Here is a 27,990-nt window from a genome sequence, read left to right on the forward strand (position 1 = left end):
GAGCAACGGGAGCTCACGCCGTCGCAGGGATTTGAACCACCCACCTTCCGATCAGCAAGCCCTAGGTTCTGTGGTTTAACCCACAACACCACCCGCATCCTGCTGCCCAAAGCTATAGTAAGCCCTAAATCATAGATTTGTAGAGTTGGAAGGGAACCCCAAGGGCCATCTAGTCCAACCTCCTGCAATGCAGGAATCACATAGTTCTACTTGCTCTCTAATCAGCAGAGCTCTGCAAGGGTGACCTGTGTTATTACGCCCATTCTGCAGATGCAGGGGTGAGTGGATGAAGCGCTACGGGAATTATGCCCTGACAAAAGTCAGAGGATGAATTTCAGGGGTGTGGTGAGGAATGTGAATAGCTCATTCTCCAGATTTCACAGTAACAGCGCAAGTCCTGTGTTGCAAGCCAATGCCGTTGTGGGTAAGGCTTTGATTGCACCAAGAACTTTCTCCTCTCATTCTGCCATTTCCCTTACCCTCCCTACCCCCCCAACATAAAAAAGTTTTTCCTCCTTACTGTGCATCAAACCAGCTGTTCAATGACAACCCCTTTGGTTCCTTATTCGCATATTCATATCTGTAAGTAGATAAAAAGAAACTGAGAAGCCCTGGAAGCTTGAGTTTTTCTGAGGCCACTGCTGTTCTACAGCTGACTGCAAGCAGAATTAAATGGCCAGTCCTACATGGCACTTAGGAAAGAGCTGCATAATTTGGCAAATTATCCTTCCCCATGCCAAGATCCTTCACAGGATAGTCCCATTCAACAAAGATTCCACTGGTGGTGCATGCTCTAGTTATCTCCCACTTGGACCACTGCAATGCGCTCTACGTGGGGCTACCCTTGAAGGTGACTCGGAAACTACAACTAATCCTGAATGCGGCAGCTAGACTGGTGACTGGGAGTGGCTGCCAAGACCACATAACACCGGTCTTGAAAGACCTACATTGGCTCCCAGTACGTTTCCGAGCACAATTCAAAGTGTTGGTGCTGACCTTGAAAGCCCTAAACGGCCTTGATCCAGTATACCTGAAGGAGCGTCTCCACCCCCATCGTTCCGCCCGGACACTGAGGTCCGGCGCCGAGGGCCTTCCGGCGGTTCCCTCGTTGCGAGAAGCCAAGCTACAGGGAACCAGGCAGAGGGCCTTCTCGGTAGTGGCACCCGCCCTGTGGAACACCCTCCCACCAGATGTCAAAGAGAAAAACAACTACCAGACTTTTAGAGGACATCTGAAGGCAGCCCTGTTTAGGGAAGCTTTTAATCTTTAAGAAATTTGTGTATTCTAATATTTATGTTGGAAGCCGCCCAGAGTGGCTGGGGAAACCTAGCCAGATAGGCGGGGTATTAATAAATAAATTAATAAATAAATATTATTATTATTATTATTACTCCATGCAACTGTACCTTTGATTAGTAGCTTCCGGCTTCTCAATCAAGCTGTAGCCTCCCTTTTTACAGCCAGAATAGCAGCTGTTTTCTTATCTAATCTATACAGCTGTGGTAAATGAATTAGATGAAAAGGACAGGACTAAAGGTCTCCTTTAGGAACAGCAGGGCTGACCAAGGGTACGGTACTGCACACAGGAAGCAAGTAACTAGCCTCTTGAAAACAAAAGGGAGGGACCAAAGGTAACAACTAATTATATGGGTTGTGGGCACCAAAGCATCAATAGAACCTTGCCAATCTACACTGAAGAAGCTGGGGCTGCAACTGCATTAAATAAAAAGGGCCTCAAAATAGCCTTTATAGAACCATAGACCAGGCTTCCTCAACCTCAGCTCTCCAGATGTTTTGAGACTACAATTCCCATAATCCCTGACCATTGTTCCTGCTAGCTAGGGATCATAGGAGTTGTAGGCCAAAAACATCTGGAGGGCCGAGGTTGAGGAAGCCTGTCATAGACTTACTTACTTACTTACTTACTTACTTACTTACTTACTTACTTACTTACTAAATTTGTATACCACCCTTCATTTGGAGAACTCAGGGCAGTTCACAATATAAAAATACAATATAAGCACAAAATATATGATAGAAAACAAAACAGAACAAAACCAACAAGCCCATCTCCCCTGCACTGCCTCCCACAAACACATTTAAATAAAAGGGGTGTTTATCAGCCAAAGGCCTGGCTGGAAAGGAAGGTTTTTGCCTGGCACCTAAAGGTGTATAATGAGGGCGGCAGGCAACCCCCCCCCTTGGGGGAATGTAGTTGGAAAAGGCCCAAGGGGGTCCCAGAGTCTTCAGTATGAGGGCTGAGGGCTGGAATATATAAAACAAGGAAAGTACCTCTGAGCTTATGCAGAGGGCTAGCCCAACAGTCAGCAACCAAATGCAGTCTCTGCATCGGCACATGAGCTCAACATGCTCATATGTTAAAAGTCCCAGATGCAGTTTGATTTCCTGTATGGCCACTATGGAAGGGGCTTGTTGATTTCAGTTTTGGCTCATACTGTATAAGTATATGGTCCTCTTACCGTGAGTTAAACCAGGTGCGTATGGCCAGCCACTGCTCTGTCTGGTTTTTCAACTGGGCAATCTTTAGGCTCCTGTATATGAAAGGAGAAAACAAAAAGATACTTGGAAGATGAACCTGGAAGGATGTGTTGGGGCAGCTAGACCTGGTGGCAACAGCCTGTTTTCTGCATGCAGAAGGCTCCAGGTGCAACTGAGGAGATCTCCAGGACCTGAGTAGCACCCAGAGGGCAACTGCCAGTCAGAGGAGACCAGGCTTTGCCCTCCAGTTGTTTGGAGCTGTCATCCAAAACATCTGGAGGCCCCAGGGTTGCGAATGCTGGTTCTAGGCAATGCCAGAGTAGATGGAGTGAACTGCCTGACAAGGCAGCTGGTGTAGATGGGCCCATAAGATTGTCAGCAGAGGGATGGAAACACACAAATTGTGCTTCCTGGTTAAACATATTTCTATCCTTGGCAGAGTGTCACAGCTCAGCTGACATGGCTTGGCAATGTTGCAAGCAAGCGGCCTGCACCTCCTACAGGCATCTCATTCTGCACAGACAGCTGTGGGCAAAATCTGACACCTGGGCCACTTCCCCCAAACTAAATAGGAATAAAAAGCAGCCTCAGAAGGCTGCGTTTATGGAGGAGTTTATGGGGGAATAATACAGGTATTGGGGATGTTTGCCTGTGAATGGAAAAGCATACTGGGTGTGTGTTAGTGGGAAAAGGGCAAGAGAAGAAAGGGTAAAGCAGCCCCCTCCCCCTTAAACTGAACCTGCCTTGGTGGTGTTTTATTTTAAAAGGACTTCTGGAAAAGGAGGCAGACAAAAATCTGTGTTTTGGCTAATTTGGTGCCATGCCTCCTTCCTGGGACATGACACAGAAGGGGGACCACCCAGGCTATTGGTTTTTGTACACAGCTGAGGAGTTGTTGTTGTTGTTGTTGTTTAGTCGTGTCTGACTCTTCGCGACCCCATGGACCATAGCACGCCAGGCACTCCTGTCTTCCACTGCCTCCCGCAGTTTGGTCAAACTCATGTTGGTAGCTTCGAGAACACCGTCCAACCATCTTGTCCTCTGTCGTCCCCTTCTCCTTGTGCCCTCCATCTTTCCCAGCATCAGGGTCTTTTCCAAGGAGTCTTCTCTTCTCATGAGGTGGCCAAAGTATTGGAGCCTCAGCTTCAGGATCTGTCCTTCCAGTGAGCACTCAGGGCTGATTTCCTTAAGAATGGATAGGTTTGATCTTCTTGCAGTCCATGGAACTCTCAAGAGTCTCCTCCGGCACCATAATTCAGAAGCATCAATTGTTCAGCGATCAGCCTTCTTGATGGTCCAACTCTCACTTCCATACATCACTACTGGGAAAACCATAGCTTTAACGGCAAGGTGATGTCTCTGCTTTTTAAGATGCTGTCTAGGTTTGTCATTGCTTTTCTCCCAAGAGGCAGGCGTCTTTTAATTTCGTGACTGCTGTCACCATCTGCAGTGATCATGGAGCCCAAGAAAGTCAAATCTCTCACTGCCTCCATTTCTTCCCCTTCTATTTGCCAGGAGGTGATGGGACCATCAAGGTTGTGTCATCTGCATATCTGAGGTATGTCAGATATGCAGCTGAGGAGTAGCAGGTGGTTTTGTGCATTCAGGACACAGCATCGCTGGAAACAGTTTGAAGTTGCAGTAGGGCACAAGCAGAAGCTGTCCACACCTCCAGTCCGAGGGAAGAGCTGTGTGGCAGGAGTCCTGGCCTTGAACTCCTAGCCCAGACATTGTCACTTGGATTTGCTCCAAGATCTGAACTTGGGGATGGTGGGGTGAGGAAGAAAGGAAGAAGGAAGGAAGGAAGGAAGGAAGGAAGGAAGGAAGGAAGGAAGGAAGGAAGGAAGGAAGGAAGGAAGGAAGGAAGAAGGAACAGCTCTCCTGGGCAGCAGTTGCTCTTCAAGACAGCCCAAATATGTGTTGACAAAACTGTATAACAAAATATTATCCTTTTGCACAGGTCTGTGAGCTTGCTTTTCCTGTTTCCCTTCTCATCTTCCCTCCCCATGTGCCATGTCTTTTAGGACAAGGACTGTCTTCGTAAAGATTTTTGCAATGCTGCTCCAATATCCTGTTTGGCTAATGAGTAGGGTAGGGTAGGGCAATTGCTTTAAAAGAATCATTAAAAGACCCCCCCCCCTTGCCCAAGAACCCTGGCAACCATGAGCAAGACAAACCTATGAGCAAGACAGAGACCCCTCTGCATGTTGTCAGCAGAAAGAGCTAGCAAAGTAAAGAGCAGATGCTCACCTGTTCTTGTACATCCACATTAATGTCCCTTCCCTGCAAAAACAGGAATAAAATGTTATTTATTTCCTTGCAGACTTCTTGTTATATCACAAAGCTGGAAGGGCAGTGCAGCCCTCCTGAGAATAAATCCCCTGTTGTAGTTAATACCATCATATGTTGAGCAGATCCACACGTGTGTGTCAGGGTCAAGCCCTGTGGACTGTCCTTGTGCCCTTCGCGCAGACCAGCAAGCCACCTCTTAATTAGGAGAAGGGCTCAGTGACACAGCATCTACTTAGCATGTAGAGGGTCCTGGGTTCAAGACCTGGCATCTCCAAGTAGAACTGACTGAGACAGGGAAAGATTCTTCTCTGTGGGAAACCCTGGAGAGCTGCTGCCAGTCAGTGTGGACAATACTAAGCTAGATGGACAAACTGGCTGCACTCAGTAAAAAGCACTTTTTCTGTTCTCCTATGAAAAGAATCTGTTCTCAAGTTCTCCCCTGCTAAAGTTCACATCTTGGATACATTCCTTTGTGCATCGGGCTATTTGCTGAATATTCATTAATGTTTTAATAATGATATTTTATTCCCATATTTCAACAATTTGATAGTTTTATATTTGGCAACCTGGCATAGCAGGTTTCTACTCTCAATCATAGCTGTCAAGTTTTTTCCTTTTCTCACGGGGAAGCCTATTCCGCATGAGGGAATTTCCCTTAAAAAAAGGGAGAACTTGACAGCTACGCTCTCAAGGGAGGAAATGTGATGGCGTGGGATCTGTGGCAACTAATGAAACTTCATACCAAACCCACCCCACAACTGAAATAAAAGTAATCAGGACTGGGCCTCCTTTCCTTCAAATGTCACCTGCGGGCAGCCATTCCATCAAACAGTCTCACTGGGAAGGATGGGAAGGCACAGGGTTCATCCCATTAGCTTTGCTCAAAGCCCACCTCCACTACGGTAGGTAAAATTGTTTAGTAATTGGTACCCGTTTTACTTTTCCCTCTCCCCTTCCTCTACTCCTTTCCGGGCATGTTTCTTAAGACTGTAAGCCTTCAGGGAAGAGGCTGTCTTGCTTTAATTCAGTGACTCTCAAAGGGTGTGTCATGTGCCAAATGCGGCAGGAAGATTCAAGGACAATCAGTATTATTGGGAATTTTCTTATGTAACTGCATTTATACTTTCTGAATGTCCCATTACCATATTATAAATTAGTTGTGTTCTATGTTATAAATCAAGCACTGCTAGGAGTTGTTTCTCTCCCCCCGCCATGCATTTCTTACCAATAAAAAATTCAGTGTGGCAAGCAAAGTTTTATTCTGAAACTGTCGCCCAGAGAGAGTGAGAGCCACTGTTTTAATTGTTAGCATGAAAGCCATCCTGGGAGCCTTTTCAGCTGAAGAACAGAGTACAAATGCTCAAAACAAAACAAAGCAACAGCACTTGTGGTTGCAGGCTGCTATCTGCATGGTAGTGCCAACGATTTCTATAGCACTTGGGGGAATGGGATTGACAAAGTGCTTTCTCAAAGATGATGAAGACATGACACTCACAAGGTGGACAGGCGTTATTATTGGGCCACCAAGGACAAATCAGGGCCGGCTCTAGGGGAAGGTTGGCGGGTGCCGGGCCGTCAGGGGGGCACCGGGCGACAGAGCCACATGGCAGCCCACCAGCCGCGGAAAGAAATGGGGCGGGGCGGGGGCGCTGGAGCGATCTCTGCACCACGGCACCCAACAATGTTAAGACAGCCCTGGGACAAATTATGAAAACAGAATACACAGCTTGAAAGCAGAGTGTGGAACTAAATATCCAGAAGCACCCTCCAACGGTTAAGATTCATAACTAAAATTAATATGAATGTAATAAATAATTCCAATGGAATGGTGGATGCACGAAGCCTACCAGAGTTAGCAAAATGACAAAATTCTTATAGCATTAAAGTTGTGCTTTCAGAGCTAGCCCTGGAGTAGCCCAAAATTGGAGCTCTGTTGTTTTCTGAAGAAGGCAGCCCTGTTTAGGGAAGTTTTAAGGATTGATGGTTTTTTTTGTTATGTTTTTAGATATGTTGTAAGCCACCCAGAGTGGATAGGGAAACCCAGCCAGATGGGCGGGGTATAAATAATAAAATTATTATTGTTGTTATTATTATTAGACAAAAGCATGACAAGGTCAAGTTGCTGTGGAAAATTATTTCAGAAGAAAAAATACAAATGGCATGCTTTATCCATTTTGCTTTAGTTAAAGAGCTGCAGATCAAATCGTTAAAAAAAAGCTGACCAAGCCTAATTCTTCTCCATCTATAATGAGAAACAAGATGTTAGGTGTCTTTGATCCCAAACCATGGGTAGGCAAACTAAGGCCCGGGGCCCGGATCCAGCCCAATCGCCTTCTCAATCCGGCCTGCAGAAGGTCTGGGAATCAGCGTGTTTTTATATGAGTAGAATGTGTGCTTTTAAAAAAAAATGCAACTATGGGTTATTTGTGGGGCATAGGAATTTGATCATTTTTTTCCAAAATATAGTCTGCCCCCCCCCAACAAGGTCTGAGGGACAGTGGGCCAGCCCCCTGCTGAAAAAGTTTATTGACCCCTGTCCTAAACACTTGCTTCTTGTAAGAACAGTACAGTACATTCTAAATGATTTCCAGGATGCCAGGATCGCTTTTCCTACTTACCTGTCCAGGTAAGCAAAAATTGCCAGTGATAATATTGCCAAGAAGGAAATCCATAGCAGAGCTGTCTTCCCCCTGGAGAGCGTCATCCTTATCAGAAAGAAAAAAAGATGTTTGCCAATATCTTCACCGAGAAGCGTTTAGGGAAAGCCTGGAAATGGTTCTGGTCTGAAATGGGACCCAGCCCCACCCCACCTGAATTGGTTATCATTGCCAGACAGAAGCCCTGGAGTGAGTGTCACAGCACTCACGCTGAAGCCATTCTGTGAGTAGGGATAGAAAATTCTGCTCATTTCAATTCTCTCATTTTCTCATTTTCCCAGTCTTAAATTCAGTTCCCCACATTTCTGCAGCAACATATATGTATTTTAATGCAAACTCTACCCTAGCACATGCATTTTTGGTGAACATTTTCTGGTTGGAGAACTGCAGCACAAAATTTGCATGAGTACAGATTTGAGATGCTCTGTTTCAGGTTTCGTAATGCTTTGGGAAGTGTGAATATGGTAAGGTAAAGGTAAAGAGACCCCTGACCATTAGGTCCATTTGTGGACGACTCTGGGGTTGCGGCGCTTATCTCGTGTTATTGGCCGAGGGAGCCGTCGTACAGCTTCCCGGTCAAGTGGCCAGCATGACAAAGCCGCTTCTGGCGAACCAGAGCAGTACACGGAAATGCCGTTTACCCGCTGTAGTGGTACCTATTTATCTACTTGCACTTTGACGTGCTTTCGAACTGCTAGGTTGGCAGGAGCTGGGACTGAGCAACAGGAGCTCACTCCGCCGCAGGGATTTGAACCGCCGACCTTCCGACCTTCTGATCGGCAAGCCCTAGGCTCTGTGGTTTAACCCATAGTGCCACCCGCGTCCCTTGTGAATATGGTAGCTTCAGCTTTAAATGCAAACCCATACCAGGCAAGTTTCCTGGGAAGAATAAGGTGTGACTGTCAAGGTGACTTAAGCCTTTAAGCACCCTCCCCTCTGACTCACAGTGCAAAGCTCTGCATGCTTGCAGAATAAATCCCCACTTATTTCAAACTGCAGCTTACTCCCTAGGAGCATGCAAAACATTGTGCAGTCTTTTTTTTTAAAAAAAAAGAGTTTGTCACTGGGCAAACCATTTTCTGTACAACTATATCCAGCTTTGCTTGCTTGTTAAATATATAATGTATATATATATATATATATATATATATATATATATATATATATATACACATACATACACACACACACACACACACACACACACATATACACATACACACACACACACACACACACACAGTCCTGCTTTTGTAGACCAAGAATTCTACAAAATGAAGAAAATGAAAATTTCAGGGGAAACAGCTACTGAAACATTGGAAAAATAATTAAAATTGGCCAAAAATTGATTTAAACACACCAGCAGCCTACATATCTGGGTAGACTTGTCTAAACAAAAAGCCTTTTAAGCAGGCACTGAAAAAGAGTACAGTGAAAACAACTGCCGGATGTCAATCTGAAGGAAGTTCCAAAGAGCAGGTCCTGCCATGCTAAAAGACCTGTTTCTTACAAATGCAGAATGGTATTCTGTAGCCACTGTAACAGCGCCAGTTAGATCCATCAAGGCAGTCAAGCAGGAGTATATAGGGTTAGGCGATCTTGCAGGTAAACTGGTCCCGAAGATTTTAAGGGCTTCATACCGGTAGTAACGCATTGAACCTGGCCCAGTAGCAAATTAGCAGCAAATGCAGATCTAAGTATTAGGATTAGGGGCAGCCACTTACTTTTGTTTTGTTGTGTGGATTTTATCACCTGAGAAGTCAGCATCAATCTTGTGATCTTTAGGTGCAAGTAGCAATGCTGGTTCTAAAAAGAAGGAATAAAACAGAGTTGTTATAAAACCTCTTCTAGGTTCTCACTTCAAGGGAAGCCCCATGGACCAAGCGTTCAGCCCATATAGATGTTGCTGGACTCCAGCTCCCCATAGTGCCAGCCAGTTGCCTAAGTCCCCTCCTCTCCAGGGTTCTTTCCAAGCAACCAGAGACTGTTTCTGCACTACAAGCAGCATCAGCAGGGGTTCAAATCCCCACAGGTGTGGGGTTGCACCAGGTGTATAGGGGCACTTCAACCTTCCCCCCACCCTGCTATAGTCCAGAGTACAACCGCCCCCCTCCCAAAAAAAGCAGGATCATTCTACTATCTGAGACACCAGCTCTCTCTAACTCCTCCACCTACCTCACTGAATGGTTCCTATTTATCCCAATTGGTCGTTATAAGAGCTCTGTAACCTTAAGAAACTGGAGCCTTTATTTGCTTTCCTTCCCTCCTCTTTCATGCTGCTTCTTTTAAAATGCAAATCTAAGGACAAAGACCAATCAAACACACATATTCCACAATTTTTCGGTCCCCTCCCAGCCTATTCAGAGTGCCAAAAGTATTTTCTGAGCCCAGTACACTATATGTGGATTGGAAATGTGTGTTACCTTCTGTGCATGGGTTGGAGAGCCCCCCAAATAAATCAGTTGTCACAGTGTGACATAGCACTTAGAGGACCTACCGGTAGGAGACCAGGGTTCAAATCCCCACTTGGCCATGACACTCACTGGATGTGACCGTGGGGGCCAGGCACTGCCTCTCAGCCTAATCTACTTTGCAGGGTTGTTGTGTGGATTAGAATATCAGTGATAAAATGAATGTACTGCCAAGAATGCTATTTTTATTTCAATCAGCCCTGGTAATAGGCTGTAGCAAGCAAAACTCATCAGGAACTGACCTAACATTTAAAAATTTTCCCCTTTGGCGTTTGTGACATGACCATAACTTTTATCATGTTGCTGTTTATCTTAATTTATTTTATGCCACTTTTATTTATTTTATTTTACCATATTGTACACATTTGTGCCTCATTTTTTCCACTCTTTAGCTTTTGACCACAAATCCAATAAATATTTAATTTGTTTTGCATGTTCACTTGTTTATATCCAGTGAAAGTTGCCAACTGATGAGAAGGGAGCAATTCTTAGCTTGCTTATTTTGCCTTTAACAGCAGCTTGATCTGTAGAAATTATGCAAATGAAGTTCTCACAACACTGACTTCTTCCATATGTATGAAGGCCAACCTACTTTTAGAGAGCAGAATGGTGGTTGGCTGAAAAGCTGGCAACCCAGTATTATATTTCACTTTTTTTGCTTTTGCAGAAGTTTGGAAAATGCCACCAAATATGAAAAGAAAACCAAAGCACGGACAGCATTTCTGTATCCAAATCTCCAATCATCTGCGACTTCAAGGACCTACACCTTTGATTTCCACCCTCTAATGTAGTGTTTCCTAAATGGTTGACCCAGGAGGGCCACGTAACCCACACATGGGGTTCATGGTCCATGCCCATCAACTGTCCAGGACATCCCTTTTAGGGGGCATGGTGCCTCCAACATGAGCAAGGTCACAGTGCCCCCAAATGCAAGTTTTGGAGCACTGTGCTCTTGCGCAGTTCATCTAAGCCATGAGGGAGTGCAGCCTGGAAGACGCACAGCCCAGTTTTGCACTGAGAGGGTATGATGGCACAATTCACATAACGAAAACTACCAAAGAGATATTGACATTTTCAAAATTAGGGTCCATGGCTTGGCTTCTGAAAAACAGGAGGTCCACAACACTTAGCTAATTGGGAACCACTGTTCTAATGGCTCCACCATCATGCAAATGTCTTAAAATAGTCCCTTGTTTGCAAACTTCTCTGAGTCTTACAAGAAAATTCACATGCATATAGACAGCAATGACCACAAACTCCAAGAAAACAACCCCCTACATGTCAGCCCAGTGAGAATTTCCAGACCAGGTAATATCAACTTCCACAGAATGCTAAGCCTATTGTCAGTATTAAAAGCCAAAGCTTGTTCAAATTTTGGCAGTGAGCAAGGAGCAACCCCAGTCAGAGAGGGACTGGCTGATTTTGCCAATTTAATCTCTTCCAAGCACCCGAGGGAAAAGAAACCCAAAGTACCATCTATTAGAATCAACTAAGATGCCACAAAATAGTGCAATTTTTATTTTTTAATTCTTCTTCTTTTAGTTTTTCATGCTGGACTTGAAAGCCACATGGTGGGGAGAATTAGATTTGATTAGGAACACAAGAACATATCAGGCTGCCTTTATGCTGACTCAGATCACTGGTCTACCTTGCTCAGTACTGTACTGTCTACACTGATTTGCAGCAATGGCACTCCCAGGGTTTCAGGCAGAAATCTCCCAGTCCTACCTGGAGTTGCCAGTGATATAAATTGGAACCTTCTGCATGCATGGCAGATGTTCCCGCACTGAGCTATGTCTCTTCTCTTAGGATTCTGCCAGGTGCAAAGAGAGCTGGTATTGTGCCGTGGTTAGCATGTTGGACTGGGACCTGGAAGACTACGGTTCAAATCCCCCACTTGGCCATGAAACTCATGAGGGGACCTTGGGCCAGTCACCCAATCATAGGATCATAGAAATGTGGAGTTGGAAGAGACCCAAATGGACACATCCCTCCCTACACCATGTTAATTTCTCTCCATTTCTCATTTTTCCAATTTTAAATTCAGTTCTTTATCAATTTCTGATTATTATTATTATTATTGTCTGCATGAAAATTTCTCAGCATTTTGGCACACAACGCTCTTAATATTTGTTTGTTGTTTGTATGTTTGTTTGTTTTGGCAATTAATAAGCAGTTTCTAACAAAACAAAATTCTTGAGTGGTTTACAATATATATTACAAACATATAACATACGGTACATAAGATCATAATATATGCCAGAAACTAAACTCCATGCCATTTAAAACAGAGAGTGTTTTGCATGCACTTTGACCAACAGACACATTTTTGAAAGCAATCTTCTCTAATATCGTGCATTTTGACGAATCCGCATATTTTAATGCTCCTTTCTTCCTTACTTATTAACACACTTACTTGGTCACACCATAAAATCTGCAGAAGATTGAGTGTCGAAGGAATACAACATTTCAGTTCATGTACTGTATTCTTTCAGGAAGTGTGAATTTGGTAGGCTGAACTTTCAACACAAAAGCTACTGAATTTACGGTAGTTACTTAGTTATACCACCTTTTCCTCCAGGTAGCCTATATGGTTCTCTTCCTTCCCATTTTATCCTCACAACAACCCTGTGAGGTAGGCTAGGCTGAGGGACTGTGACTGGCTCCTGAGGTCACACCTTATAGGGTGAAATGAGCTTCAAGACTCAGTGGGGGATTCAGACCCTGGTCTCCCATGCCACGCCCTATTCCAACACTCCAGCTCAGAGTTTTCCAAACTTTTCCTGTTGGCGACACACTTTTCTGACATGCATCATTTCGCGACACAGTGATCCAGTTTTACTAGCAAACCAGAAGTTAATACTTTCCCCTGGGGAACGTCTGTGTGAAACACCTACACACTGCAGCCGAGCTGCATGCTGGCTCTCATTTCTCACCATCTCTAGCATTAAGCTGCAAATCATTCCTCACTTCCACCGCAACACTTCCCAACATTCAGGCAGGCCAATGCTAAGACTATTAACATTATTGTTTCAGGGAATGCCTGGCCCTTATATCCCAGCTCAATTGCTGAGGTCATCTGCAGGAGCATCGATCGCTGGTCATCCCCCGAGTCGGTGAGGCTCATTTGACAAACACAAGGCCATGAGGAAAATTTGCCATTAGAGATTCAACAGATGCCTTCCTGCTGAAAAACTTGAGGGTCATCTACAACCCTCTGCAATGCAGGAATCTTTTGCCCAATGTGGGGCTCGATACCATAACGCTGAGATAAAGAGTTTCATGTTCTACTGATTTTTATTTTATGAGTAAAGGTAAAGGGACCCCTGATCATTAGGTCCAGTCGTGACTGACTCTGGGGTTGCAGCGCTCATCTCGTGTTATTGGCCGAGGGAGCTGGCCTACAGCTTCTGGATCATGTGACCAGCATGACAAAGCCGCTTCTGGTGAACCAGAGCAGCACACGGAAACACCGTTTACCTTCCCACCAGAGTGGTACCTATTTATCTACTTGCACTTTGAAGTGCTTTCGAACTGTTGGGTTGGCAGGAGCTGGGGCCAAGCAATGGGAGCTCACCCCGCCGCGGGGATTCGAACTGCCAACCTTCTGATCGGCAAACCCTAGGGTCTTAACCCACAGCGCCACCCGCGTTTTATGGTAGCTGTATATTAATATTTTTTTATAAATAACTCTCACTACCTCACCCTACTTCTGTACCACCCAATAATTGGAGTTCTCCAAGGTTACAATGACCTTGGGCCGGTTACAATATCTCAGACTAACCTTCCTTGCAGGGTTGCTGTGAGGGTAAACTGGAGAGGGGGAGAAGTGTGCATGCCCCCTGGAGATGAGATATAAATGTAATAATAAAAGGCGGGGGGGCAGGGGGATGACACACACATACACCATAATACAGAAGCAGAACCTCAAACTTGACATGGAATAAAAACAGCAGTGAGAGATAGCAGCAGAAATTATGCCTGTGGAAACTTTCTGTTGGAAAAAGGCTTCTGCTGCTCTCCCCCCCCCCCCCCAGCAGCTGACAATAACATTTCCTGTGGCTGCCCACAGATAATGAAATTCTCTCCCATGAGAAGTTAGACTGGCTCCCTCCTTGTTATGCTTCTGCTGGCAGGCTAATACCACCCTATCCAGCCAGGTATCTGGAAACAAAGATGCAGATGATGATTGCCACTAGGCTGCTCTCAGGGCAAAGTGGAATTTAAATGCTGGTTTTAAATGTAATTTTTAAACTAGTTTTTATTGCTTTATATTTTATAACAGCTCACTGGAAGGACAGATCGTGAAGCTGAGGCTCCAATACTTTGGCCACCTCATGAGAAGAGAAGAATCCTTGGAAAAGACCTTGATGTTGGGAAGGATGGAGGGCACTAGGAGAAGGGGACGACAGAGGACAAGATGGTTGGACAGTGTTCTCGAAGCTACGAACATGAGTTTGACCAAACTGCGGGAGGCAGTGCAAGACAGGAGGGCCTGGCGTGCTCTGGTCCATGGGGTCACGGAGAGTCGGACACGACTAAATGACTAAACAACAACAAGAAAAATCAGTGAAGAGAAGATCCTGTGTTGGGTCAGTTTCAGAGCAGAAGCAAAGGGACTCAGGGCAGTTTTTGCCAAGCTGGTATGTTCCAGCTGCCCTGGACCACAACTTCCGACCAGCTAAAAAACATTGACATGGCACAGGGAATAGATGTGTGATCTCACCTGTATGTTAATAATCAATACAGTATGACAGTATTCATACCTGTCGAGAATATTAAGATGCTAATAACTAATATCAATAATATAAGCAATCACATCATCATTGCCATACGCTTTAAATGTTCAACTTTAACAAAACATAGCGCAATGTATGCGAGTCTGGAGAAGGGGACGTCAGAGGACGAGATGGTTGGATAGTGTTCTCGAAGCTACGAACATGAGTCTGACCAAACTGCAGGAGGCAGTGCAAGACAGGAGTGCCTGGCGTGCTATGGTCCATGGGGTCACGAAGAGTCGGACACGACTAAACAACTAAACAACAACAACATTTTATAACAATGATGTATATACAGTGGAACCTCGGTTTATGAACACCTCGGTTTATGAATTTTCGGTTTATGAACACCGCGGACCCATCTGGAACGGATTAATTCACTTTCCATTACTTTTAATGGGAAAGTTCGCTTCAGTTTATGAACGCTTCAGTTTATGAACAGACTTCCGGAACCAATTACACCCATGTTTCAGTTTATGAACGCTTCAGTTTAAGTACTTCACGGACCCGTCTGGAACGGATTAATCCACTTTCCATTACTTTCAATGGAAAAGTTCGCTTCAGTTTATGAACGGTTACTCCGCGGACCGTCTGGAACGGATTAATCCACGTTCCATTACTTTCAATGGGAAAGTTCGCTTCAGTTTATGAACGCTTCAGCTTATGAACAGACTTCCGGAACCAATTGTGTTCATAAACCGAGGTACCACTGTAATGGATATTGTAGGACACATTGAACCCCAGCTTAGAAGAAATGTGGTATATAAATATATCGAATAAAGAAAGTACTACATTCAGCTCATAGTTAAGGTTGTGGAACTTGGTCTCACAGGGGGCAGGAAGGGTTACCAACCTAGACAGCTTGAAAAGAGGATTAGTCAAATTCATGGAGAAGAAAGGCTTACAGATTTCCCATTAGGGCCTCTGGTTGGTCACTGTGAGAACAGGATGATAGACTGGGTGGGCCATTGGGCTGATCTAGCAGGCTCTAACTTTGGCCACCTCATGAGAAGAGAAGACTCCCTGGAAAAGACCCTGATGTTGGGAAAGATGGAGGGCACTAGGAGAAGGGGACGACAGAGGACGAGATGGTTGGACAGTGTTCTCGAAGCTACCAACATGAGTCTGAGCAAACTGCGGGAGGCAGTGGAATACAGGAGGGCCTGGCGTGCTCTGGTCCATGGGGTCACGAAGAGTCGGACACGACTAAACGACTAAACAACAAAGCAGGCTCTTCAAATGAGCTAATGCTCCTCATTAAATAAATTACAACGAAAAGTTCTGTGATGCTCCTTAGCTGTGGAAATTCTGTTCTGCTTAATCGTTCCATTTTGGTGTGCTTATTTGGGTAGTTTCCTGTTTTGCGTCTTTTATGGAACCCAAGGCAGTCTCTGTGTGGTTCCCAGGCAGTCTCCCATCTAGGCCCTGTCCATTTCCCCCATTTGCAGGGCAATGAGGCAAGGATTTGAGTTAATGTCTCAAGGGTTAAGAAGGGATGCTTTAAGGGTGAGTCAGGCTCATGTGGGCGAAAGTGAGCCTTAAGATAGTTTTGGCCTCTGGCCCACAAAGCAGGGGTATTGTTAAGCCATAAACCTTTGCACACAAGCCCTGGAATTCCTGCCCCTTCCTCTCTCTTTTAAAAAAAATTACCTTAAAAATAAAATGCTTACTTAGGTGCTATACATATTGCGAAGGCAGACCCTCCAAGTCCCCACCAGGAATGTTCCTGATTTAGAGAAGCCGTCCCGGTTTCTGATTTGATCCCAGAATGTCCTGCTTTTCCTTAGGATGTCCCTATTTTCACTGGAGAAATGTTGGAGGGTATGGAGTTTTCTGGTCCCCAAGCCGTCTGAAGGCAACCCTGTATAGCAGGCACCCCCAAACTTGGCCCTCCAAATGTTTTGGGACTACAATTCCCATCATCCCTGGCCACTGGTCCTGTTAGCTAGGGATGATGGGAGTTGTAGTCCCAAAACATCTGGGGGGCTGAGTTTGGGGATGCCTGCTGTATAGGGAAGTTTTTTGTTAATGTTTAACGTTATATTATGTTTTTATATATGTTGGAAGCTGCCCAGAGTGGCTGGGCCAACCCAGTAAGATGTGTGGGGTTAAAATAGTAAAAATATCATTTTGGAATGGAACGTCCCTATTTTCATTGGAGAAATGTTGGAGGGTATGCAAAGAGCCTGTGAGATCCCATCCACATCTTAATTTTGTTCCGAAAGTTGGATGTTCATTTATTCATATAAATTATCGCCTGCAGATTATATGCAAGGTTGTGCTATGGGGTCATAGATTGCATCCAACCTACACAGAGTAGGCCTCATGTCTAATGCTGGCTGCAACTCTGTTTCCTGAGTAGGGATGATTCAAATCAATTATCCTCTAAAGGCAAAGCGATCTAAAGGCACAGCCTACCTTCAAAATTTGTACTTACCTGAATTTTGCACTGTGCAACCAAACTTTATCGAACTGTGTATATTGGGGGGAAATAAGCATAAAAATAAATGTTTTCTTGAAATTAGCATACAAAGATGCATTATATTAGGAAATGTTGTTTCCAAAAACATGTGTGGTTGTCACAACTGAGCACAAAAATATGCTTATCGGGAGAAATTCACCCCAAAATACTGATTAATTTTCTGAGGGTTTTTTTTTTATAAAAAAATGCAAATAGTGGTAGAAATATAGAGAACTGAATTAGTGTCTGGAAAAATGGGAAACTGAGAATGACATTGACAGGTCCTTCTACCCCTAATCTTGAATCTTTTAAGTATTTAGCAATAACCTGCATTAGGCTTAGTTACAGGTAGGTAGCCATGTTGGTCTGAATCGAAACAAAATAAAAAAATTCCTTCAGTAGCACCTTAAAGACCAACTAAGTTTTTATTTTGGTATGAGCTTTCGTGTGCATGCACACTTCGTCAGATACATGCATGCACATATCTGACGAAGTGTGCGTGCACACGAAAGCTCATACCAAAATAAAAACTTAGTTGGTCTTTAAGGTGCTACTGAAGGAATTTTTTTATTCTGCATTAGGCTTTTAATGGTTCATACACTTAACTTGAATGGAGCTATTAAACTAATTGGTTAGCTGGTAATTTGGGCATGTAAAGGAAATCAGCCCTGAGTGCTCACTGGAAGGACAGATCGTGAAGCTGAGGCTCCAATACTTTGGCCACCTCATGAGAAGAGAAGACTCCCTGGAAAAGACCCTGATGCTGGGAAAGATGGAGGGCACAAGGAGAAGGGGATGACAGAAAACAAGATGGTTGAACAGTGTTCTTGAAGCCACCAACATGAGTCTGAGCAAACTGCGGGAGGCAGTGGAAGACAGGAGTGCCTGGCGTGCTCTGGTCCATGGGGTCACGAAGAGTCGGACACGACTAAACAACAACAGCAGCAGCTAAAGGCTAGTAACAATTGTCTTCTTCCCTCCCTGCTCCCAATCATCCCTGCAACAAGTCACAGAGGCCAGGTGTAAGCATTGCAATAAATAAATAAATTGAGGGTTTCCTGGAAAATGTGATTTATTTTTTTTCAGAGTTTGATGGTTATGTGTCATGTTTGTGCATGAGAAAGCAGGGGACAACAACAAAGGACTGGGAAGGTGTGTCATTAAGAATGTGTTGCTTGTTAGAAGGAAAAAGAAAACATTTCCACACTTCAAGAGAACACAATGGTGCAGGAAGTCACTCTGTGCCGTTTAAAGCTCAGCTGGCATGTTTTACCCCGCACTGGGAAAACCAATGGGCACATGGCTGTTTAACTTGATAAAATACTGTGCAGGCAGATTCCAGACTGACTCCACGTTTGCTGTTTAAAATATATGTTTAAAATATATAGGTTGGTGGGTGTAGTTAGTATCTTCAGGGGTACTGTTTATCTATTTATTTCATAGAATTTATACACTGCTTAATCATAAAAAAGAAGAAGCCCCAAACCCACAAAGCTGTTTAACAATAAAACAATAAAATATCAATAAGAAGAATTAACGACAACAATTTAAGACATTCAAAAAGTTAAAATTAACAACAAGCTAAAACAGCTTAAGAGGTGCATCGACTTTCTGAACACTAGGTAGGCTTCCCTAAACAAAAAATGTTTTTAACAGGCACCAAAAAGAGCATAGCTAAGGCACCTGCCTGGTGTCAAAAGGCAGGGAGTTCCAAAGTGCGGGTGGTGCCACACTGAAAGATTGAGTTATTACAAATGCGGAACAAGTACGGTATTATGAGGCACTTGTGGGCCCACATGGGGTAAGGCAATTTCGCATGTAAACTAGCCCCAAGTTGTTAAGGGCTTTCTATACCAATATCATTGCCTCTGGATATCTTTTAGACAGTGTGCCCCGATGTCTGTGGTGTATCACATCTGAATAATTGGCCCCAAATCAAGAGAACCCAAAGCACTTTTCTCACAGGGAAGCTGGGAAGCTGATGGCTCATATTGGAGAAATGCAAGTTCAGATCCCTACTTAGTCCACAAATCTCACTGGGGGCTACGGCAGTCCCCAACTCTCAAACTAGCTTCCCTTGCAGGGTTGTTGTGAAGCTGCAGGGGATGGGCTGAGAGCTCCTTTGGGAGGAAAGTGGGAGGCAGGTTATTGATTCTCAGAGAGCTTCTCTGAGCCCCTTCTTCAGAGAAGGTAGTCCAGGGACAAACAGCATACAGATTTCTCAAAGGGACCCGTGCTCCCTTAGAATAAAGTTCTGCACCATCTAGCAGTAAAGGCTTCCCAGGCAGGTGGAGTGCAGAAACTCACACCTGACATTCAGGCTGCCATTTGCCCTTTTCTGTCTGCAATCATGTGCTGGTGAGAGCCATTTTGCACCTCTTGGGGGTCATCTGGCTGGTGAAAGGAGATGGCTTTTTAAAAAAATTATAATAAATAAATGATAAAAACTGAGAAATGAACATGCACCTCTCAAGCACTACACATGTATGCTCAGAAGTCATGCTGAGCTCAGTGGGGCCCACCCCCACAAGCAAGCGTGCCTAAGACTGTAGCCCTGAGCATTGATTTGGATGTTAAAAAATGCATTTTCCTGGCAAAGAGTTCTGTTAAGTCTCTGCACCACCTTAAATCTACTGGTTTGCCTCACCTAACCCCATTGTTCCATTTCACCCTACATCTTGGTTTTATGTTCCTGAGAAAACACACCCGTATCCTCGAATTCACTTCCCTCAGGAACCGCTGTCTTGGCAGAGGCTTACTGCTAACTTACTGCACACTGCTGGACGCTAAGGAACGCCAGATGCACTTGAAAATAAAGAGAAGAGAGAAATAGAACCAACTTCTCTTTTGTGCCTGAGAAGCTTGGGCAGCGAGGAATGATGGAAAAGATCAAGCACAACAAGGTCTGAGAGGAAATACATGTGGATTTCACCCTGAGCAGATGGTCTGTGGGCTAAAAGGCAAAACGACATTTCAGTTTCTTTGGAGGGAAACTGTGAGGAAGCTATTTGCAGGATCACAATCAAATCCAAAACTTTTAAAATAAAATAATTCTCACCACCACCACCGATGAACCGAAATAATTTTAGTAGCTGGAGTGTATACATACCGTTCGGCTGGACGTGACTTCTCTGAGCTGGCGATCAGGCTGTGTAGGGGTGGGTGTGGAGTTGTAACCTGCCCAGTCTATATTCTGCTGAACTAGGCAGGACTTGCATAAAAGGAAACTGTCCCAGCACTTTCTGTCAAAATTAAGCCCTGTTTTGTTATTTCCAAGAGGGATTGTTCTAGATCTCACATCCTGAGCTATTTTGACAGAAACCCAGGGGATAGGGGAGAGAGAGTGAAGTTTTCGATATCAAAACATGGGTATTTGTGGAAGGGCAAGTTGCAAGCAAAGGGCTCTCTCAAGACACCAGGTCTTATGTTCTCTCTGTCTCTCTCTGTCTCTCTCTGCTGCTGCTGCTTGCCACGTTTCCTTGTTTTGCTTGCAAAAAGCTGGTGAATCACATTCTAATTGGTGCAATTGCAATGGTGGGGGGGATAACATAGTTTGAAGGCGGGGCCTTTTCCTTCCTGACCAAAAGTAGTGTTTTGAATAGTGTGGCTTTGGCAATGCTATTTTTGTAGAAAGGGAAAGAAACAGAATGTGCGAGCGTTTTGGAAGAGAAATGCAATCCATTCGGTTTCTCTGTTTTCAAATTGTCCAGCATTCTGGCCTTTTTCAGACGGGCGAGGCCTGCAGATTCCTAAACAGAGTCTTGTTCCAGGGGAGGGCTGTGACCAGAGCTCAACCTTCAGGATGTGGGGTGAAATAGCAATAGTGGGTGAGGCAGCCAGCCTTTTAAGACCAGGGCCTCTAGAGGCAGCTAGCAATAAAAACATTAAGAACAGAATTACGGGACAAAGAGCAGGTTCTATCTCAGATCCTCCCAAGTTTTCCCTATTTTCCAGGGACAGTGTCAGATTAACAGAAGTCACCCCAAGTTTCTGCTTTGATCCTGGAATGTCCTGCTTTTCCTTAGGACGTGCCTATTTCCATCAGATAAATGTTGGAGGTTATGCTATCTAAGGGACTCGGCTCTCATCTGTGACTCCTAGAAGTTGCTGGCATGCAACAGCGGCCACGCCCTGGGAAATGGCTTTGACTGGCTGGCTAAGCCAACTGGGGATTGAACTTTGTGCAACACAGGTGCTCTGCTGGATCTGAGCAAAAGAGCAACACACTCTCCTGCCACTGTGGCCTCCAGAAGCTGCTGTTCAGAAGCATTTCTGCTTCCGACTGTGGAGGCAGAGCATAGATATCCTGTCTAATATCCATTTATTGACTTATCCTCCTCCATGAACTTGTCTCAACCTGTTAAAGCCTTGCAAGTTGGTGGACATCACTGCCTCCTGTGGGAGGAAGTTCCATAGCTTAACTCCTTGCTGCATGAAGAAGCACTTTCTTTTACCTGTTTGGGTTTGGGAGCTCTAATCTCACCCTTTGGTCCACCTTTCCCCCCAACATGGTGCGCTTTAAATAGTTTTGACTACAGCTCCCATCAGCCCCAGCCAGGTTGAGGGAAGGCTGCTTTGGCCCTCTGATGTTACAAGAACCCAGCATTGCACTGGAATGGAGAGTTTTAAGCAGAGGCTGAATTGCCATCTGTCAGGAATCTGGTTGTGATCTGGGGATTGATCTAGATGGTCTTACAGATTTCTTCCAGATTCCCTAAAATCTTGCCATTCTACAGTTTCAGCAGGGACAAAGTCTCTCAGGGTACCCCTCTCAGATCATAATCACACCCACAAAGTGCAACTATGAGAGCCAGTATGGTGTAGTGGTTAAGAGTGATGGACTCGTAATCTGGAGAACCGGGTTCGAGTTCTCCGCTCCTCCACATGCAGCTGCTGGGTGACCTTGGGCTAGTCACACTTCTCTGAAGTCTCACAGAGTGTTTGTTGGGGAGGAAGGGAAAGGAGAATGTGGGCCGCTTTGAGCCTCCTTTGGGGAGTGATAAAGTGGGATATCAAATCCAAACCCCACTTCCTCCTCCTCCTCCTCTTCTTGTAATGGTTTGGGTAGCTAATTTGTTCAGGCTGGCTTCATGTGGAACAAAACACAGGATCCCAGCCAGAAATGGTTGGAGCTTACTCCTTTGTCTTGACTCTCTCTCCCACTTCAGCAGTTATTCTTTTCCCTTCAGAAAATCCTATAAAACTTGGAACCCACTTAAACAACCAAAAGGTCCAGTAGAAAGAATGCATGATGTTGTCTTTCCAAAGAAAACAAATGTATTTTGAAGAGGATTGCTTGAACCTCACAAAACCATTTCCCCCATGTTCAGAATGTGCTTTTTCTAGGCTTTGTATCTTATTCCCTTCTACCAGCAGTTCGACTTTTGTCTGGGTGTTTCTTTCAGGGCTGGGTTATTTTTCTCTTTACTGATTAGCAGGATCAAACCCTGTCCCCTTCTTTGGTGAAATCCATCAAACCCTGACACTTGAAATGCACAAGGATCAAATGGGAAAAAGAGTGTTTCTGATCCTATATAGAGTGCCCACTTCTCTTCATGATACAGTCACAGCTAGATCACCCTCCCACTCCTGCACAAAAGCATTTGGGATTAGAGGGTGAGCCTAACAAAGTCTTTGGCCGGCTGGTCTCCTCCCAGACTACAACTCCCAACAGCCACCATCCAGCAAAACCCACTAAGGGCCCTGCACCATTTTAAAGACCAATAAATTTAATGTGGTGTATTGTTTTTGTGGATTATTTTTCAGAAGGATGAAAATGCATCTAGGATGAAAATGCAAAGTTCAACCTTCTGCAATGCAGGAATCTCAACACACGTTTCCCATTACACATTCCCCATTACAAACCAACACCAGACCCTGCTTAATTCTGCAAATGTGTGAGCAGTAAAACTGCCGCACCACTCCTGTTTTGGGTAGTGTGCTCCTCAAATTCTTTTCTCACATACCTTATTTTCTGTTTGCATTTCTTTTTGCCAAAGTTCCTGCTCATTTCTGTTCTCCTCAGGTGAGGAACCAGCAGTGGTGTAGAGGCTAGAGCGCTGGCTTAGGACCTGGGACAGAGCCAAGTTCAAATCCCCCACTTGGCTATGAAGCTCACTGGGTGTGGCCTCAGGCCAGTCACCAACTCTCAGCCTCACCTACCTCACAGGGTTGTTGTGAGAATGAAATGGGAGAGGAGAAGTATGCACACCACCTTGAGCATCTTGGGGGGGAAAGGTGGGCTATAAAATGTCATTAATGAAAATAAATAAATTTGGACAAGACTTCCATTTGCTGAAGCAGGGATGGGGAGATTCAGGCTCGGGGCCAAACGCTGTGCTCTAGACATCTCTATCTGGTCCTCATGCCACACCCTTCACTGGACCTGATTTGCACCACAAATGTCTATCTAGTCCAGTGGTTCTCAAACTTCTTTCTCTGGGCCACACTTTCAGAATAAAAATTTGCTTGCTTCACACCATTTATTTTTTACTGATAAGACATTGGGGAACAAAAAGAAACAACTCCTAGCAATGCTTGATTTATAACACAGAATGCAGCAATTTTGCAATTTGGGACACCCAGGAAGTATAAAACAATGCAGCTACATAAGAACACAAATCCTTCCTACGTTAAAATATAATTATTAACCAGCTTCTTACATATATAAACTCAATGAGAGGTGTTGAGCTTGCTTTCGCCATGAAAACTCATTTGTATTAGGTCTATGCAGGCTGGGACCCTACCTGCCTGCAGATTGTCTCGCCAGAGTGGTGCATGCTCTAGTTACCGTACCTCCCGCTTGGACTACTGCAATGCACCCTGCGTGGGGATACCTTTGAAGGTGACACAGAAACTGCAATTAATCCTGAATGCGGCAGCTAGACTGGTGACTGGGAGTGGCTGCCGGGACCATATAACACCGGTCCTGAGACACCTGCATTGGCTCCCAGTACGTTTCCGAACACAATTCAAAGTGTTGGCGCTGACCTTTGAAGCCCTAAACGGCCGCAGTCCTGTACAGTATACCTAAAGGAGCGTCTCCAACCCCATCATTCAGCCCGGACACTGAGATTCAGCGCCGAGGGCCTTCTGGCAGTTCCCTCATTGTGAGAAGTGAGGTTACAGGGAACCAGACAGAGGGCCTTTTCGGTAGTGCCACCCGCCCTGTGGAACGTCCTTCCATCAACTGCCAAGGAAATAAGCAGCTATCCTATTTTCAAAAGACATCTGAAGGCAGCCCTGTTTAGGGAAGTTTTTAATATTTAAACCTGTATTGTTTTTAACACTCGATTGGGAGCCGCCCAGAGTGGCCGGGGAAACTCAGCCAGATGGGCGGGGTATTAAAAAATAAAATGAAATGAATGAATAAATAAATAAATAAATAATCTCCTCATCAATACAAAGAAGCCTCTCTTTTTCTGATCTTTCATATTTGTCAGGAAATCCATGTTTGCTACAATATGTTGTGGAGATCTGTAGATGACTAACCAATGTGGATACTGTTGCTGGTTGTATATATATACATATAATGTATGTTGATACTATACAATACTATGCCACATTGAAATGTTTAAACATTTGATTTCTCCTTGAATCTTCCCACCCTACTTGTCTTCCTCCCCTGCCACACCAGGATGCCACACCACACACCCTTGGTGGGCCACTGCCCTAGCCTCTTTCTAGTCTGGGTGGTGGGCAGAGAAGGGTGGGCGAGTGTAACTGCCCCTCCCACTTTTGCCTCTGGGCCCCGCCCACCACGGGCATCCGGCCCTTGGGAGGTTGCGCAAAAGGTGATGCAAAAGGGATCCTAACCCTTGGAGCCTCCTTGCCTCTGAGAGTGTGGTTGGCTCTGCTTGTTGGTAGCCGCGTTGGCATTATTATTGTAGTAAGTTATTAAAATGGTGAATGGCAATCAAATGGCATTGAAAAGACAACAAAATGTGTGTGTGTGTGTGTGTGTGTGTTTTTTAAAAAGAACCAGCTGAAGTAACTGCAATAAACCAACCAACCAGATGCATTGCGTCTTTGTGGGCTACAGAGTCTCTTGAGGTCTGCAGGGCTAGCTATGTGACAGACAGTTCTATCCTCCAATAATTCTCCACCACGTCTCTCCACCCGCCCCCCCATACCCCCCTCCACAAGCACCTGCTGCCCAGAGTGGTTTTCTCGTGCTGCTGCCCAATGGCAGAGCTGGTACTTGGTCTGCCCAGATGTCGTCGCACAGCAATCCAAGTTCTGCGGTGGCCAGGACTCAGCAGGCACCTCATGCAGGCCCCATTTGCACCATCAATGTAAATCACTATGATGCCACTTTAAAAGGTCATGGCTTCCCCCCAAGAATTCTGGGAGCTATAATTAGTTAAGGGTGCTCAGAGTTGTAGGGAGATTCCAATTCCCTTCACGGTGCTGCAGTTTCCAGGACTGATTAACAGCAGTCGCTTTCTCCAGGGAGCTCTGTAGTTCTCTGAGAGGAATGGGGGGGGGCATCCTACCAACCCTGGGCACCCTCAATGTGCTACAGCTTCCATAATTCTTTGGGGAAAGCCATGGTTATTTAAAGTGGTAATGGTGTGCATGCAGCCTTGGAAAACAACAAGTACAGTGGTACCTCGGTTTAAGTACACAATTGGTTCCGGACGTCCTTACTTAACCTGAAGCGTACTTAACCTGAAGCGAACTTTCCCATTGAAAGTAATGCAAAGGGGATTAATCCGTTCCAGACGGTCTGCGGACTACTTAAACTGAAAGTACTCAAACCAAAGCGTACTTAAACCAAGGTATGACTGTAATTAGCAACAAATATTTTTCCACGGGTGGCGCTGTGAGTTGAACTACAGAGCCTAGGGCTTGCCGATCAGAAGGTTGGTGGTTCGAATCCCCGCGACGGGGTGAGCTCCCATTGCTCGGTCCCAGCTCCTGCCAACCTAGTAGTTCGAAAGCACATCAAAGTGCAAGTAGATAAATAGGGACCGCTACTGTGGGAAGGTAAACAGCATTTCTGTGCGCTGCTCTGGTTCGCCAGAAGCGGCTTTGTCATGCTGGCCACATGACCTGGAAGCTGTACGCTGGCTCCCTTGGCCAGTAAAGTGAGATGAGCACTGCAACCCCGGAGTCGTCCGCAACTGGACCTAACATTCAGGGGTCCCTTTACCTTTACCTATTTTTCCACAGAAAATTACACAATCCTGTGCAAGGTTCCTCTGCCATCACATTCAACATTATGTTCAGTGGGGCTCACTCAGAGCCAACAATGGCAGCATGCTAGAGTCTTTAAGAGATGAGAAATTCAAGATATGAGTTTCAAAGCTTCTCTTTACAGGTGTCAATCTTGTTGAATGTTTCAACATTCTCCCTCTGCCCCCACATACAAAGAGCAAAAGTCAAAATCCCCTTTCAACATTTCCATTATTGCACTAACAGGGAAAGCCCAAGCCTCAAAAATTGAATCCTGATATGTCAACACTGATTTTATTTAAATATGCATATTTTGAAGGGTTTTTCTTCCCGTTTGCAAGTTCCGTAATCATTACTGTACATGCAGGCCAGGGTTTTCAATTCCATACCGCAGGCGGCGGCGGCGGGGTGGGGTGGGGTGGGGGATGGGACCTAAGGCTGTGAGGGAGGCCTGGCAAGTTTTGAGAATACAGTATGTGGATTTCAAATCTAGCACTTCTTCCTCAAGGCCTCATATGCAAATACAGTACTGCATTAGAACTATTGCATTAATTCTACACACACCCAGCCACTTTCTAAGTCTTGTCAGGCAGTTAAAATCTCCTCCGCGCTAAAAGCATTTCTGAGCATACACTTCTGCATTTTACTGGATTCCGCGCGCCCCCCCCCCGGCTTTTCTTTTTTGCAACATCATCTCTGCTCTGCGTAAAGCCCTTTGCAAAACTGCTTCTCGCTGCCAGAAAGACAGAGAACAACAGCTAAGCTTTCCCTTCCCACCTCCCCCAAAACACACGCCACCTTTTCCCTAATACTATTTCCTGCAGATCAACTGCTTTTTGGCAGACCACCACAAGACGACAGAAGGAAAGAAAGAAAGAAAGAAAAGAGTGCCCGGAGGATCCGAAGAACAAGTTCTATGCCCTGGAGACACGTGCGCGAGTGTGTTTGGGAACACATATATCAAGCTCAAGCAAGCAGCTCATCAAAAGAGGCAAAATCTGTTAGGGGTCTGGAAATAAGTTTGCCGTACGTCATGCGGGGGGCGGGGACACTCGCTATATGAAGAGGAAACACAAAACCTCACAAATGTCTCAGGGGCGCGCCCGGTGTCTTAAGCCAGTCGATCTTTGGAGCCCGGCCAGAGGAAGTAGAGGCGCTGACGAACCTTGCTGAAACCTCGCACTGCTGCCGCTTTCTTACAGCCACAGGTCTTGGGAAACGGCCCTTAGCCTGGGAGGCATGTGTGGTGCTGATCAGGAGGCAGGATCTCTCCCAGTGCCTCAGGGTGGGGTGTTTCCCCCCCCCCCTTGCCTCTGCTCCACAGCTTTGGCCCAGGTCCTGAGGGCTCGCCTGACTTTCTGTGCTCCTTCAGTAGCACCTTAAAGACCAACTAAGTTTTTATTTTGGTATGAGCTTTCGTGTGCATGCACTTAGTTGGTCTTTAAGGTGCTACTGAAGGAATTCTTGAATTTTTTTATTTTGTTTCGACTCAGACCAACACGGCTACCTACCTGTAACTTTCTGTGCTCCATTCTTCCTGAGCCTTTTGAAAGGGCCTTTTTTGCCTCTACACAGCACTCTCCTGCCAATCATCATCAGCGTCCTGTCTCTGGCATCATTCTGGGTTGGCATCTTTGTGGGCTGGGCACTCTCCG

At 45.2% G+C, this 27,990-nt stretch overlaps 1 protein-coding gene across 5 annotated transcripts in view; it reads right to left on the reverse strand.

The window, feature by feature from the left end:
• Nucleotides 1-27,697, reverse strand: part of GLT6D1 (glycosyltransferase 6 domain containing 1) — a 34,340-nt gene extending 6,643 nt beyond the window's left edge. The window contains exons 1-6 of one of the 5 annotated variants that reach the window (XM_060270604.2): nt 27,420-27,697; nt 9,173-9,254; nt 7,410-7,496; nt 4,750-4,782; nt 2,481-2,552; nt 521-580 (exon numbers count right to left, since the gene is read on the reverse strand). In XM_060270604.2, the coding sequence (XP_060126587.1) occupies nt 521-580; nt 2,481-2,552; nt 4,750-4,782; nt 7,410-7,495 (251 nt within the window). In that variant the 5' untranslated portion in view covers nt 7,496; nt 9,173-9,254; nt 27,420-27,697. Of the gene's footprint in view, nt 1-520; nt 581-2,480; nt 2,553-4,749; nt 4,783-7,409; nt 7,497-9,172; nt 9,255-20,267; nt 20,649-27,414 lie in introns of those variants that run through there. The other 4 variants (XM_088665359.1, XM_088665358.1, XM_035112747.3 and 1 more) reach the window with 4 other exon arrangements.
• Nucleotides 27,698-27,990: the final 293 nt, after the last annotated feature.

This window comes from Zootoca vivipara, chromosome Z2 (assembly GCF_965207765.1).
Source record: "Zootoca vivipara chromosome Z2, rZooViv2.hap1.1, whole genome shotgun sequence".
NCBI classification, from domain to species: domain Eukaryota; kingdom Metazoa; phylum Chordata; class Lepidosauria; order Squamata; family Lacertidae; genus Zootoca; species Zootoca vivipara.